The sequence below is a fragment of the Podospora pseudocomata genome (genome assembly GCF_035222375.1).
Source record: "Podospora pseudocomata strain CBS 415.72m chromosome 2 map unlocalized CBS415.72m_2, whole genome shotgun sequence".
NCBI classification, from domain to species: Eukaryota; Fungi; Ascomycota; class Sordariomycetes; order Sordariales; family Podosporaceae; genus Podospora; species Podospora pseudocomata.
The window spans coordinates 1,066,773-1,081,078 of record NW_026946365.1 but is presented as its reverse complement, the minus strand read 5'-3'; the positions used below and the strand labels follow the sequence as shown (position 1 = coordinate 1,081,078).

Genomic DNA, 14,306 nt, shown 5'->3' with positions numbered 1-14,306 from the left:
TGCCGGATGCTGGGACGGTGCATATGGCGAGCTCTCGATGCGGTGTTCTGGTGCAGTCTGCACGTAGCTAACACCCAACCCACCACAAGCTTTGACGCCAACACCGAGTTTATACTTGAATCTCTTGTATATCACCTACTTAACCCCCACCTGGCATTGCCTGCCACTCTTTTGCATGCTCAGCGACCTGACCTAGCTACACAGCCTACCACGATCACTAACACAAGCTTTCAGGTGAATGCTGTGATACCTATCAACCGGGTGTTACACCTCGTGGGTTTATGCTTATTTCCATGAGCTCGGTCAGTTGACGCAGATCGAGCCAAAGTTCGACATCGACGGAGCACCACGAACACTGCCAGCTTCTGTGTGCCTTCCAGCCGCGGACATGGCTGCACAAAGCGGCCGCAATCCCAAACCTTTCTCGCCAGGACTATTGGCACTGTGCATAAGTGTCTAGATCCTACGGCGCAGCCCCTCATTTGGCTGTGTAGTGTACTGTACGTACGAGCTGTTTCTTCATCAGGGAACCCTCCCCGAGGGACGATGTCAGAGCAAACCACACTAATAAAGAAGATCTTACGGTAAGTGGGGAACGAGCGAGGACCTATATACCTTTGTATATCGGTGTGTGGGCTTTTTGTGTGCATCCATCAACGTCAAGGTCGCACTGGGAATTTGATATATAAATCAAATGACGCAGGCATAGCCCGCGGCACAGCAATCTATGCGGGACAAGGCCTTTAATGAGATCGTGGCATTACAGGAACACAGTCCGAAAACACGTAGGGATACTGGCTTATCAGCTTGTTGACGCTCGGCTTAATGGGAATAAAGGGAATCGTCGCCCCCACCGACCTTGTTTATGGGCCATGAGGAATCAAGTCCCCAATGTGGTGTCACCAATCGTGGGAGGAAGAGGCTCTATGATACGCAGGATATACCGGAACTTCCCAGGTTGCTGGCTTGGCCAAAACGGATGTTCCCCCGCGTCTCCAGGGTTGGATCCCGTTCCCAGTGTAAGCGCTTGCGTACGGAATTTCTGCATTAAGCCAAGCTGGGAGAAGCTTTCGAAGGATTCCACGGACTCCGCTGCTCGTTCTCGGACTTACTTATATGTGGACCTAAGGATTTGGGCGAGCTTAGCGAAGTGTGGATGGAAAAGAAAAAGGCAGGCAGGTTTTTGCTATCTGCAGTCATGTCATGCTCTTGCTGTCTTGGGTCATGCAAGCGATGGGACTGCCTTGGTTGATGATGGAGAAGGGGGGGCCAAATTGCCAATAGCTGCTGTGCCGCAGCGAGGCGGGGAGCATGTTATCCTCGGGCATCCAATGTTTGATTTTCGAGCCCCTCCATGCGAGGAACTGGTCCGGGACGCACATGTGGACTCGAGCGGTCAGTCAATCCTGATCCCTCTCCAAAGGTAGGTTGGGATACACGGACAGGCAGTTACACTCAGCTAGCTGTCGAGCTTTTTTGTGGTTCCCGTCCTCTCGTTCCAGTAAGACTTCTCTTTCCCGGTGGGCGTGTGTTGTGTCCTGCCGTGCAACGACGATCAACATGATCAACATGATCAACATGATTACAACCATACTCTACGCTCTCCTCGCCGTGGTCTCGCTCGCTTATCTAGCAGATTACCTGCTCGCCTGGAACGACGACCCGAAGGAACCTCCCCGCCTGCGGGCGAGGATACCGCTGATTGGACACCTCATCGGCATCATCGTCAGCGGTCCTTCCTACCACAGCGTCATCCGCAATGATGAAACCACCGAGATTTACACGCTCGGGATCCTCAATTACAAACTCTACACCTCGGTGTCCACGCGGCTGCTGCCGTTGATCCAACGCCAGAGCAGAGCCCTTTCGTTCCGGCCAATGATCCAGACGGTGGCTAGAAAATGGGGTGACGCAAATGATGAGACTGACAGGTTGTTTCGTGAGACTGATCTCATTACTGAGTTTAGCCATGTCATGAAGACGAGTCTGGCTCCCGGGCCGCAGCTGGATGAGATGAATATGAGGATGGCACAGCGGGTACTGGTTGATTTGGATCTCTTGCTTGGGGATGGGAAAGAAAAAAAAATCAAACTGCTCGAGTGGGCGAGGTTTGCTATCACGCAGGCGAGTAGCTGTGGTGTTTATGGGAATCAACACCCGTTTCTCGATGACAAGGTTTATGAAGCTTTTTGGTACACACCTAACCCCCCTCTCCCTCCCTCGTCAACCCTTGCTGACATCCTCCTCCCCCAGGGCCTGGCACGCCCACCTATCAGCCCACATCTCAGGAATCAACTTTGACATCCTCTCCCACGGCTACCATGCCCGAGCCGTCGTCTTTGCCGCCCACGCAAAATACTGCACCTCCATCCCCCCGGACACCTCCTCCCTCTTCCTCACCCGCTGGCAGTGCCTCCTCTCCTCTGGCCTTTCCGTGTCAGAAGCCTCCAAACAACAAGCCACACTCCCAATAGGAATGCTCTCCAACACAGTCCCGACCTTTTTCTGGACCATCTACGAGATTTTTTCCCGGCCTGCTCTTTTGTCCTCGATCCGCTCCGAAATCCTCACTTTTGCCATCACCACCTCCGGCCCTCGTCACATCCTCAACCTGACCAACCTCAAAACCTCATGCCCGCTCCTCCTCTCCACCTTTCAAGAAACCCAACGGACAAGACACATCCACGCCGCCATCCGGAAAGTCACAACCAACACTCTTTTGGACAGCGGCAAGGTTTTGCTGAAGGAAGGGAACTACCTCCAGATGCCAGGCCACGCAATTCACTACTCCCAATCCACCTACGGCCCGACCGCTCGAGATTTCGTTCCTGAGCGGTTCATGGATCCAAATCTCAAAAGGGGCGGTGCGGATTTTCTTGCTTGGGGCGCCCCGCCGCATCTCTGTCCTGCCAGGCAGTTCGCCGCAACGGAGATATTGATTTTGGTGGCTATGCTGGTTGTCAGGACTGATATCCACCCTGCTGAGGGGACAGAGTGGGAGGAGAAGCCGGGGTTGGAGTTTGCTGATCCGGTTACTGTTTTAAATCCCAAGCGGGATGTGGAGGTCGTGGTTAGGGTTAGGGGAGAAAAGGAAGGGAGGTGGGAGGTTGAGATGGGGGATGGTAGTAGGGCGAGTAGGGTTCCGCTGGCGTCGGGTTGAAAATGGGATTGGGGGAAGGGGGGGGATGGTGAGGGGTTTTCAAAACAACTGATCGATATAGGGATACCACTAGAGAGATATTACCTTATCCTACATATGTCAAATTTAAAGTTTTTTTCAAGCAGCATGAAACTAGTAGTAGGGTCAGACGGTTTTTTTTTCTCTTCATTAAAGCCCAAATGTCTACCCAAAACCTATGACATCCATACTGCTAGTCACAACACCGCTCTGCTTTTTCCCTGGCGGTGATCCCCTTGGCAGTGACCGTATCGCTACTAGTGAACGGGGCGTTGTCGGCTGGCTGATATCTGTAGTGGTCACATCATTGTGGCTTGATATAAAAAACATGTCCCAATGTGGTCGGAAAATGCCTTCGCTGTGTACCCTCTCGAGCCAGAGCACCCTCTTGATGCAAGATAGTGTGTCGGTCCAGCTGCGTAATTGCAACGAAGCCGATGCCGCCCGTGCTCGTTCGGCGAACCACTCGTAGTGAGCCGTATTGTTGGCGGAGGCTACCAGCCCGACTGCGGCAAGCCAGACGTTGACGTCTTGGTGTGCTGCGAACTCGAATTGCTGCTGCTCGAGGTGTTGCCTCAAGTTGGTGACCAGTTTGTTCATGAGCGCGGCGTGGGAGAAGTAGGTTGGCCCCTGGATGATGAACATGTAGAGAACAATGCCGTAACGGATGCACTCGGTTGTGGGCGATGATACATGGGCCCCAGCGGCGGTGAGCAAGAGACGGTGTACTGCAAAGCATGTGAGGTCGTGCAGTCGTGTGTTGGGGAATGGGGCGGATTGTGCCCGTTCAAAAACGCAGCGAAGGCGTGTGAGAACGTTCTTGACGGGATAGTCGATATTGAGGTTGCCAAGTCGGTCCTCGAGAATGGGCAAGTCCAGCCGCCATTCTGGTATTGGAGGTATGCCGTCTCCAATGCCGGCGTCATCTTGAGTGTCGAATTGTGGATGGCCCATGACGAGCAGTGATACCCTGGCAGAGTCAGAGGTACGATGTGCTGTGGGTGAATGAAGAGAAAAACTCACCAACTGACCATCCTCGCTGTAAGTGGACTCGTTCGCCTTACAGAGCTGATGCCGCCTCGTAGGTCAACCAGTCTCTTGACTCCAGCCACATGCATCTCACTGACCCTCGTGTTGCCTTTCCCAAACTGGCCAGGGCAATTAGCCAATAGGCCGATACAAGTGATGGCAATGGCTCACCTCGATAGCCGCCAGCGTGATAACAGAGTTCATGGTCCCGTCTTGGACTGCAAGAGCCGAGTCTTCGACCTTTCGGCGCAGCAATGCCACTGAATCAGCCATGAGCACCGTCGAAGCCTGAAACCCCCTCTGGGCCAGCAGCTCCTCGTCGAGGCATGCCGTCTGTAGTGAGACGTGAAACAGGGCTGGATCACCGAGCGCTTGGGGCCACCAAGACACCAGAAAGGGGTTCGAGGTTGGGCTGAGATCCAGAGGGTAGTATTGAAAGGCAATCTTGTGGAGAAAGCTGTGAATGAGACGCTGGACGTGGCCTCGGGGCAGTCTGGTCTGCGGGTAGGACTCGAAAGGATCAACAGACGAGAACCTGGTGCCAAGGGGGAGGATGATTGTCTTCTTTTGAGGGGCAGTCAAGGGTTCATTTGCATACAAACACTGGACCTTGCGTTTGACACAGCGGGAGCAGCGGGGAGTGCCAAGATCACAGCTGTGTTTGGACTTTGCGCATGCAGAGCACGACCGCCGGAGCGTGTGGCGCATGGTTGTGAGAGGCAGGGCAAGTCGAACGGGGGAATTGAGCAATCAAAAAAGAGAAGAGAGATCCCAGGCGGTTCGAAAATCTCTGTCTGTGGTTTGGTCAGCATGCAATGTGTGCAATGTCCCCCGCGACTTCCCGCGTATATACTGACCAGCAGAATTCCAAAAGAGGACTAGACGCCGCCGACACAGTGCGCAGCTCACCGAACTGTTCAGCCAAACGTCGGCCAAGGAGGGTGAGATAGCGTCCGGCTTGGCATGTGCAACATTCGGAGACTAGTCCTCTTTTGGACACCTCGCTCCTCCTTTCACAGTTCGCAAAGTCGAAGCACAACGTTCCTGCCTTCCAATTTGGAGTCGCCGTTTGTTTCTTTCGAGGGGGACGGTTGTGATTAAGCTGCTGTTATTTTGACTGCCGCGGATGTCCGTCCGCATATAATAAATGAACATGGCGCGCCCATTAATTTTTTCTTCTATTTTCCCTGAAGGTTTTCCCCCGAACCCGCACTTTGCCCCCACCAACCAACTGGGACTTCCTCCAGCAACACCACCGGCAACATGGCTGACCCTGTCAATTCCTCCTCGTATGGCCAGCCTGAGAAGCTGATTCATAACCTGAAGCCATCATCGGTCATTGGGCTTGCAACGAGCTGCCTCAAAGGGTGGGAGACTTGGCAATATGTGGTGACCATTTTTCTCGGTCTGGTGGTCTACGACCAGGTCATGTACATTTACCGCAAAGGATCCATTGCTGGCCCCAGCTTCAAGATTCCCTTCATGGGACCCTTCTTGCAGGCCCTCGACCCCAAATTCGACGGTTATCTGGCCCAGTGGGCAAGCGGGCCCCTCAGCTGTGTTTCCGTCTTCCACAAGTATGTTTTTTTTTTGTTTCTTTTGTCATTGCTAACCCCAACGCTGACACACTTTTGCCCCAGATTCGTTGTCCTTGCTTCCGACCGCGATCTCGCCCACAAAGTATTCAAGTCGCCCCAGTATACCGAGCCATGCATTGTCCCCATTGCAAAGGACCTCCTGAGCCACAAGGCCTGGGTCTTCCTCACCGGCAAGGTCCATGTCGAGTTTCGTCGGGGACTGGCGCCTTTGTTTACCAGCAAGGCCCTGTCGACTTACCTGCCAGTCCAAGAAAAGGTGCTGGGCGAGTATTTCGATAGGTTTGTGGCCATCAGCGAAGCCAACAACGGCAAGCCAACGGCTTTCATGACGTCGTTTCGCGAAATCCAATGCGCCCTTTCTCTGCGCACCTTCTTCGGCGACTACATCTCCGAGGACGCTGTCAAGCGAATCGCCGACGACTTTTACAAGGTCACTGCTGCCATGGAGCTGGTCAATGTTCCCTTTTCCATGTACATCCCATTTACCAAGCAATGGATCGGCAAGAAGGTGGCCGATGAGGTTCACGAGGAGTTTGCACGCGCTGCTGGTGCCTGCAAGAAGAACATGGCCACCGATGCCGCCCCGATCTGCACCATTGACCATTGGGTCCTCAACATGCTCGAATCCAACAGATACCGCGAAAGAATTTCCGCCGGGGAAGAAGGAGTGGAGAAGCCGGCGAACTTGATCCGCGAGTTCACCAACATGGAGATCTCGGAGACTCTGTTCACCTTCCTCTTCGCTTCACAGGATGCCTCGAGCAGCGCCACCACTTGGATGTTCCAGATTCTTGCTCAACGACCGGATGTGCTCGACAAGGTGCGGGAGGAAAACCTGGCTGCGCGCGGGGGTGACAGGACCAAGCCTTTTGACCTCGAAATGATCGAATCACTCACCTACACCAACGCGGTCGTCAAGGAGCTGCTCCGCTGGAGACCGCCCGTCATTTTTGTCCCCTACCTGGCTCTCAAGGACTTTCCGGTCACACCTGACTACACGGTCCCCAAGGGGTCCATGATCATCCCCTCGTGCTACCCGGCACTCCACGACCCAGCGGTGTACCCCAACCCCGAGTATTTTGACCCTGACAGGTGGATCACGGGCGATGCCGAGACGAAGACCAAGAACTGGTTGGTGTTTGGGGCTGGCCCTCACGACTGTCTTGCGAGGAGATATGTGCCCATGTCTTTTGCGGGCATGATTGGCAAGGCGTCGTTGGAGCTAGACTGGACGCACCATGCGACGCCTAGGTCCGAGGAGATCAAGGTGTTTGCCACCCTGTTCCCCATGGTAAGTGTTGCTATCCTGATGCTTATGTTGATACGATGCTGATTGTGCTAGGATGGTGCTCAACTTGTGTTCAAGAAGCGGAAATGGGATTAGGATGCAAGGGTTAAAGAACTTGGACAGGTGCACAGAGAAGAATAATAATGTAATACGGGGAGGAATATGACGCTCCCAGATCATGACAGGGTAGAATGGAGGGTATTTGCTATCAGGGACGCAGTATATAATCCGGGTCTCGAACCCGCACTTCCAATAGAACAGCATACAGCACGCGGGTCACTTCAACTTTGCAGTCTTGCAGTCGCTAGAGAATGGAAAATATCGAACGCACACGACACGAGGGAGAATAAAAGGGGGGAGCGACACTCAAAATGCGGGTGGGATTGTCATGGTTGTTCAGCACTCATCCTCAAACTCGGAATTGCTACCACGGGTGGGTGGGAGAGGAGGAGGCAGAGTGGGGTCAACATTGGTCAGGGGTAAAAGTCACAGTTTTGGGTATGGGACGACGGCGTAGCTTGGGGGATAAATGGTTAGGCCGGGGCGGATTGGTGGGGATCACTTCCCTCGAGCGCAGGAGGGATCAGATGTCACAGCTGAACTGTTTTTCGCCGCCATTTCAAAACATCTGATGGGATAACACTTAGGGGTCTCTTTAGCTGTTTCTTTTTCGGATTACAAAACGATATCACGCGAGCTGCTGGCAGTGTTTCATTGCTGTTCGCATGGGAAAAGCTCCTAACTTCCACACTGGCGGAATCCAGGGACGTGTGTTCCGTCGGTGGTCTACTGGACACCGTGCCACAGTGCGGAAAAGAACTGAGCTGTCGCAAAGCATCAAAATCACCCGACGTTGGACAGGATTTGGGGAGAGGGCCTTCATTTGGGGGCTTGAGTTCATTTTCACCGCTGAACGATCTACTACCTTGGTGCAGTGATGTGATGAAATGGCAGTTTTGATGTTGCTGAGGTTTTGGTGAGAGTGAGTGGTGAGTGAGTGAGTGGTGAGTGAGTGAGTTTCTTGGCCTAGACATTTCTGCACCAACCCTACCCACAGCGGATCCGATCCGGCCCCGCCCTGTCGCTTTGCCCGAATCCTGGAACGGTTCGAGAAACGGTCACAAGGACGTTCTTGGTTCACCACAGCACAGCTTCAAGCCCAGCCGCCTCAAGCCTTAACTCCAGCCTCGAAATATTGTTTCCTCACACCTTTTGACAATCTGACATCTCAGTTTAGCCCCTTTCTCCTGACTCGGCAAAACCCCCTTTTCTGATCCTTCAGATTGGCGGTCAAATTTCTGAAGCTGCAGAGCACACCGTGCATGTTTCGTTCAATAAACGGTACCCGCCTCACCTCACAACAACAACCCCCCCCCTTTTTTGGGAGTAACAACAACAACAACAACCTCAAGAAAATGCTACGCACAATCTCAACGTTTTTCCTGGACCCCGCACCGCCACTACCACCCGGCGTGGTGATCAACACCATCGATAATGTCCTTATTCCACTGTCAGAGGCGCATTTACACAGTCATTCTTACCGGTCAAGACTCACCTCCACGGATGACACCGCTGAGGATACCCAAAAAGATGATGATGATAACGATGATGATGATGATGATGATGATGATGACCTAGAGGGTGGTGGTGGTCGTGATGAAGGAACAGGCGTGTTACTTCGACGAAGCAGCTCTTCTGGGGAACTACTGGGCATGACGGCTGCTGAGAGGGAGTACACGATTGGGAGCTTGAGACGTGAGGTCAGGGCTGGTGGTGGGAAAAGGACGGCAGCTGGGAGGGGGGAATATGAGAGTGAGTGAACTTGAGAGGGGGGGAAAGTGAGAAAGTTGCTGAAGAAAAAGAAAAAAAAAAGTGAAATCTAGGCTGGTGAACAAAGCTATACAGGACATCGGGATGGGGAGGTACAACTGGCAGTTGTTTGTGCTCTGTGGGTTTGGGTGGTTTGCTGATAAGTGAGTTCTTTACTACACACAAGATGATGAAACGGGAGAGTGCTGACGGGATGGTAGTTTATGGATGCAGGTATCTCACAACTGTTTCCGCCACTCCCGAAAGAGGTTAATACTGACACCTTCCAGGGGATCGCCCTCACCCTCCCCTCCCTCTCTGCCGAGTTTGGTGTTTCTGAAGCCGACATCCGGTACACCACCTCCTCCCTCTTCATCGGCCTCTGCCTAGGCAGCTTCGTCTGGGGGATTGGGTCCGACATCATCGGCCGCCGCATCGCCTTCAACGCCACGCTTCTCATCACCTCCCTCTTTGGCATCGCCTCGGCCTGGGCACCGACCTGGCCGGCCGTCTGCTTGACGTATGCGGCCCTCGGTTTCGGGGTAGGGGGTAACCTCCCTGTCGACGGCGCACTATTTCTCGAATTCCTCCCCGACGCCTCAAGCTCGCTGTTGACCCTGCTGTCGGTCTGGTGGCCAATAGGCCAGCTATTCTCCTCGATAGCCGCCTGGTTTTTTATTGCTCACTGGCCTGTCGACGAGGGGTGGCGGTGCTTTGTTTTTAGCATCGGGGTAATCACCTTTGGCATGTTTGTCACGAGATTCTTCATTTTCGACCTGTTGGAATCACCCAAGTTTTTGCTCTCTCAGGGGAGACAAGCGGAGGCGGTGAAGGTGGTGCATGGGATTGCGTTTCGGAATGGGAGGAAGACGTGGTTGACGGAGGAGCTTTTGGGTGTTGTTGCTGATGACGGCCACCGCGGGTCAACCGGCCATCCTCACCAACCACGCCGGCTGTCAACGCTCGCGATAGTCAGATCCCACCTCCTCTCCACCTCCCGTCTCAAACCATTGTTTGCAACCCGCCGCTTGGGCGCAACGACATGCCTGATCTGGCTCACCTGGGCGACGATAGGGATGGGATACCCGTTGTTTAATGCGTTTTTACCGCAGTATCTATCCCACTCTTCACCGGACTCATCATCATCATCATCATCATCATCAGTGTACACATCCATAATCCTCTACTCCCTCACCGGCATCCCGGGGTCTGTACTGGCTTACCACCTCGTTGACTCCCCTCTCCCGTTCCTCGGTGGACGGAAAGGGACACTGGCGACCTCAACGCTCGTGTCGGCGGTGGGTCTGTTCGCGTTTGTTCGGTGGGGGAGAAACGAGGTGTTAAGGGTGGTGTTTAGCTGCGTGGAGGCTTTTAGTCAGAATATCATGTATGGGGTGCTGTATGCGTACACCCCGGAGATATTCCCCGCGCCGGTGAGGGGGTCGGCGGTGGGGGTGGCTAGTTTTTTGAATAGGGTCATGGGCTTGCTGGCGCCGGTTGTGGCGGCGAGGATGGGGAGTGATGGAGAGAAAGGGAATGACGGGCCGGTGATGGTGGCGGGGGTTTTGATACTGGCTGCTTTTGGGGCCGTGGTTGGGTTGAGGGTTGAGACTAGGGGTGGTCAGAGGCTGTGATGGGGGGGAAAACATATAAAGGATGACGGGGTGGCATGACATGAGAGCAACTTGATATAGAAATTGCATGGTTTGGAATGTTCAAAAATAAAGGCAGGTTTTTTTTTCTTTCTCTTTTGGTTTGATTCCATGACCACTTGTGTAATCCCAAACAAATTATTTGCAAAACCAACCAGCTCTACGCAGCATCACACTTTCTTCCCCTTCCCATCATCCACCCGTTGCTGCTGCCTCCCACTGTCAGTCTCCCGTAGCACCGCCGGAGGTGGCTGCGTGATAACTACCTCCTCCGCAACATCATACGCACGATCAGTGCTGCTACTCCCCCTTTCCCTTTCTCTGTGCCCCCTTTCCTCCTCATCCTCACTCCCACCGTCAGACCCCCTCCCCTCCTTATCCACCTCCCCATCCTCCCCATCAGGCCCAACCCTCCTAGTATCAATCTCATCATCCACCCCCTCAACCCAACTCCTCTCCTCCCTCACCACCACCTCCCTCCCATCCAACTCCATCAGCCCAATCTGTGTACTGCTCCCCTCCCCAATCTCCCTCACCTCCCCCTCCCCACCCAGCTCCACCGCCGCCGCCGCCGCCTTCTCCTTATGATTCTCATACGGCGGCGGCGCCTCCCCAAGTTCATTCAACCCCTCCTCTCTCATCGCCGGAGGAGGCCAAGCCCACCTTGCTGCCTCCCGTCCGGGAATCACCCACCCTGATTCAAGATCCCGGATCGTAACCTGGGTTGAGTCTGGGGGGCCGGGACGACGTGGGTGGTTAAGTAGCAGGGTTGTGGCTGCTTGTTTGCGGGCGGCGCGGCGGCGGCGGGAGTTGTGGAGGCAGGCTGCTAGGAGGCCTAGGGTTGAGAGGAGGGCTACTGGGATTAGGACCCATGCCCTGGGAGAGTTAGCAACCATGAGGGTAATATATATAAAAAGGGGGGGGGGGAAGAACATACCAAGGATGATCAGCGGAAAACAACCCGTCGTCACCGTTGGAGGATGAGGATGACGGTGGTGAGGTTGGGGAGGAGGAAAAGGGGGGGGTGAAGCCCGGGGGTGGTCCGAAGGAGGTCATTGTTGCGAAGGGGGATGTCATCGAAAATACCGGATAACGGGTACCAACGGGCTGGTAAGGTAGGTGGGTTGATGCGAGTCCCCGCGGCTATGAGCAGGAAGGGGAGGGAGGTTCATCCGTCAACGGCTCTCCTCCTAACGGGCAGGATTATGACGACACACCACTACCACTGCCGCCACCACTACCACCACCACTACCACCACCACCACCGTTAAAACCTGCGAGGGAGGGTAAAGTAAGATAGGAGGTGAAAGTCGTGTGAAATAACAATACTGTGAAGGGGAAAAAAAAATAAACGAGTGGAAAGAATAAAGAGCCCCAACAGGCCTTTCACTCTCGTCTTCTATTCTTCTTCACGCAGCAGGAACAGAGAGATATGTGAGATGGGTTATTAGTGAACCAGGGGGAGTGGATTACATATGTGTTGGAAAAGCAAAAAAAGATACAACAACAACAATAACAACAACAACAACAACAACAAAGAGCACGGAGAGAAAAGAACCACAAAAACAAAGTTTCAATCGGTCCTCGGTGCTCAGGCTTTCAACGGTTGTCGGGCATGTTGATGGTGCTAAGACTGGTGAGACGCAGCCCCGTTTGCAGACTGGTAGTACCTAACTACCTTAGTGCGAGGTATGTGGTAAGAGCTGCTGCATGCAGCTTGTGTTAAAGTGGGTGGAAGTGCCGATGCCCATTTGGGGGGAATAAATCATGACAGATGATGAAGAGATTGTTCGAGACTGAGAACGCATGTTGTTTTAATGCTATCCCTGTTGCAACATGTCATGATATGACATCAAGAGAGCAAAACAAAACACAAAGAAGAAGCTTGGGTTGAGATACCTAAGGTAGAGTTCAAGAAGCTTTGCTACCGAAACACACCCACCCCGCTAACACCGAGTGTTTGCGCCGAAGCTGACCGGCCCCTGCTTGCCGGATCGAACCACACACATAACGCACGTCTTGGATCCTCACGTTCTAGAACCTGAACGACCAGGATATATACCCCAGATAGCATCGTGTCTTCCACCCAAGCTCGGTGTGCTGTCCCCTGATGACGCCAATGCTGTGACACTACTGTGTAAACCTCTTCCATTGCATCACGCATCCGCACAGACAATTCCCAATCACGCCGGAACAGGCATCATCGTGTTCAAAATCAATAGTAGATTGTATTATTTGCCGTTTCCGAAGAGTACGCCTCTATCTCGACCCATGTCCAACATTCCAGTCTATCCAATCAAATCACCAAATACACTCCCGGGTATACGACAACTAAACAATAAAGTAACACAAACAACCTACCCAATGGCACAGCAGTAAGTCTATCACTTCCCCTTTCGGGTAACTTTCCACGCAACCCTTTCTCTATTTATTTTTCCTTGTTTCTTCAACGCCCCCTAAAGCATCACCATCCCCTAAAGCATCACCATCCCCTAAAGCATCACCATCCCTACCGCAACCAACCCCAACATCCCCCCCATAACCCCCCACCTCATTTTCTCCCCCCCCCCAACACCCGCACTCACACCCAACCCACCCTCCACCCCCCCGGTAGCCCAAGGCCTGACACTCTCCCGAATCCCACTCGTGCACATCGGCCCCTCCGTCGCCATCATAAGCTCCAACCCCAACCCCACCCCCCCTCCACACTTCTCCGCCAGCCTGTACGCCTCTCCTTCAACAGCAAATCTCCACATCTGGACATCGTCCAGATAGGCAGAGTAGGCTGCTGCTAGTTCAGTAGGGGAAGGGGTGATGGCTGCCACGGCGGAGAAGCACATCTCGTCTGTTGAGTCGCCTAGGCCTAGCTCGGGGGAGAAGGATTGGTTGCTTGACAAGGCGGAGGAGATGATCAGGATTGGTGGGGGGGAAGAGGAGGCCCAGGGGGGGAAGAGGGGGTCGGAACTGGAGGGGGAGGGGAAACCTGATAAGAGGGCGGAGAGGGAGGTTAGGCAGGGGTTTGTCGCTGGGGTGGTGGTGGTGGTTGAGGGTTCATCCTGAGGTTGGTCGTCGTCGTCGTCGTCGTTGTCGGGGTTAGGGTTCGGTCTTGGGGTTGGAATAAGACCGGGGTTTGGAGCTGTTGGGAGAGGAAGTGGTTGTGGTACTGGGAGGGTTGGGACTGGGTGTGGTTGTGGGATGGCGATTGATGGGATGGGTGGTGGTGGAGTGACTTGGGGTGCGGCGAGGATGGTGAGGCCCGAAGTGAGGAAGGTGAGGAGGGAGGATTGCTTGAGTGAATACATTGTGACCTCTTGCTATGATTGATCAGTGGTCGAAAGTGTTTAAAAAGACAAATCATAAACATTTCAAATGCCGGAGGTCAGATTCGGGGGGGGGGGTGGGGAAGGGTCAATCGCCATTTTGTCTGAACTTATGTTTCCCACCTTGAGGTGAGGCTTCAACCTGAGAATAGCTCGCATTGCATCCTTTCAACGCCAGCGCCTCCAACACAGGCACTCTCAGGAGTCGCGGTTGGGTCAGACTGGGGTAAAAAGCTTGGGTTTGAAACTGGCAGATCTGCTGTTGCTGCGAGAGGCGAGGGGGCGCAGCTTTGGGTCTGATGGCAAGGCTTGTTTGCTTGCGCCGCATGGGGTGAGGTTCTGTGTAAGAGTGAGATGGTCATTGGTGGTGAAAAATAGAGCAGAATCCGAGTGGAGCACTGCTAACCCCGAGGGTTTGGGTTGGTGGGGAAG

At 53.8% G+C, this 14,306-nt stretch overlaps 6 protein-coding genes across 6 annotated transcripts; 3 read left to right on the top strand and 3 right to left on the bottom strand.

Moving 5' to 3' along the window:
- The first annotated feature begins 1,160 nt into the window (after positions 1-1,160).
- Positions 1,161-3,174, top strand: QC762_202090 (uncharacterized protein). The gene is made up of 2 exons (XM_062887098.1): positions 1,161-2,192; positions 2,254-3,174. The coding sequence occupies exons 1-2, from the start codon at positions 1,561-1,563 to the stop codon at positions 3,158-3,160; spliced, it is 1,539 nt and encodes a 512-aa protein (XP_062746886.1). The 5' UTR covers positions 1,161-1,560; the 3' UTR covers positions 3,161-3,174.
- QC762_202080 (uncharacterized protein) lies at positions 2,311-5,010 on the bottom strand. The gene is made up of 3 exons (XM_062887097.1): positions 4,379-5,010; positions 4,202-4,326; positions 2,311-4,148 (listed from the first exon to the last, which is right to left on the bottom strand). The coding sequence occupies exons 1-3, from the start codon at positions 4,913-4,915 to the stop codon at positions 3,344-3,346; spliced, it is 1,467 nt and encodes a 488-aa protein (XP_062746885.1). The 5' UTR covers positions 4,916-5,010; the 3' UTR covers positions 2,311-3,343.
- A 220-nt stretch (positions 5,011-5,230) lies between these two features.
- On the top strand, positions 5,231-7,422 carry QC762_202070 (uncharacterized protein). Its single transcript, XM_062887096.1, has 3 exons — positions 5,231-5,784; positions 5,848-7,096; positions 7,148-7,422. Exons 1-3 carry the CDS (start codon positions 5,471-5,473, stop codon positions 7,187-7,189), a joined length of 1,605 nt encoding a protein of 534 aa, XP_062746884.1. The 5' UTR covers positions 5,231-5,470; the 3' UTR covers positions 7,190-7,422.
- A 387-nt stretch (positions 7,423-7,809) lies between these two features.
- QC762_202060 (uncharacterized protein) lies at positions 7,810-10,536 on the top strand (the record flags this gene model as incomplete). The annotated part of the gene is given in 5 exon segments (XM_062887095.1): positions 7,810-8,082; positions 8,098-8,905; positions 8,991-9,066; positions 9,124-9,136; positions 9,193-10,536. 4 exon segments carry the CDS (start codon positions 8,416-8,418, stop codon positions 10,534-10,536), a joined length of 1,923 nt encoding a protein of 640 aa, XP_062746883.1. The 5' UTR covers positions 7,810-8,082; positions 8,098-8,415.
- A 66-nt stretch (positions 10,537-10,602) lies between these two features.
- Positions 10,603-12,448, bottom strand: QC762_202055 (uncharacterized protein). The gene is made up of 2 exons (XM_062887094.1): positions 11,492-12,448; positions 10,603-11,430 (listed from the first exon to the last, which is right to left on the bottom strand). Exons 1-2 carry the CDS (start codon positions 11,629-11,631, stop codon positions 10,725-10,727), a joined length of 846 nt encoding a protein of 281 aa, XP_062746882.1. The 5' UTR covers positions 11,632-12,448; the 3' UTR covers positions 10,603-10,724.
- Positions 12,449-13,046: 598 nt separating this feature from the next.
- QC762_202050 (uncharacterized protein) lies at positions 13,047-13,856 on the bottom strand (the record flags this gene model as incomplete). Its single annotated transcript, XM_062887093.1, has 1 exon — positions 13,047-13,856. The coding sequence occupies one exon, from the start codon at positions 13,854-13,856 to the stop codon at positions 13,047-13,049; it is 810 nt and encodes a 269-aa protein (XP_062746881.1).
- Between the last annotated feature and the right edge of the window lie 450 nt (positions 13,857-14,306).

Excerpts from the sequence above, each read along its gene's own strand:
- QC762_202090 (XM_062887098.1), top strand. The coding sequence starts at position 1,561 with ATGATCAACATGATCAACATGATTACAACCATACTCTACGCTCTCCTC. Across the intron at positions 2,193-2,253 it reads AAGGTTTATGAAGCTTTTTG|GGCCTGGCACGCCCACCTAT; the intron begins GTACACACCTAA and ends CTCCTCCCCCAG.
- QC762_202080 (XM_062887097.1), bottom strand. The coding sequence starts at position 4,915 with ATGCGCCACACGCTCCGGCGGTCGTGCTCTGCATGCGCAAAGTCCAAA. Across the intron at positions 4,327-4,378 it reads TCACGCTGGCGGCTATCGAG|TTTGGGAAAGGCAACACGAG; the intron begins GTGAGCCATTGC and ends TGCCCTGGCCAG. Across the intron at positions 4,149-4,201 it reads ACAGCGAGGATGGTCAGTTG|GGTATCACTGCTCGTCATGG; the intron begins GTGAGTTTTTCT and ends TGACTCTGCCAG.
- QC762_202055 (XM_062887094.1), bottom strand. The coding sequence starts at position 11,631 with ATGACATCCCCCTTCGCAACAATGACCTCCTTCGGACCACCCCCGGGC. Across the intron at positions 11,431-11,491 it reads TTTTCCGCTGATCATCCTTG|GGCATGGGTCCTAATCCCAG; the intron begins GTATGTTCTTCC and ends TAACTCTCCCAG.
- QC762_202070 (XM_062887096.1), top strand. The coding sequence starts at position 5,471 with ATGGCTGACCCTGTCAATTCCTCCTCGTATGGCCAGCCTGAGAAGCTG. Across the intron at positions 5,785-5,847 it reads TGTGTTTCCGTCTTCCACAA|ATTCGTTGTCCTTGCTTCCG; the intron begins GTATGTTTTTTT and ends CTTTTGCCCCAG. Across the intron at positions 7,097-7,147 it reads TTGCCACCCTGTTCCCCATG|GATGGTGCTCAACTTGTGTT; the intron begins GTAAGTGTTGCT and ends TGATTGTGCTAG.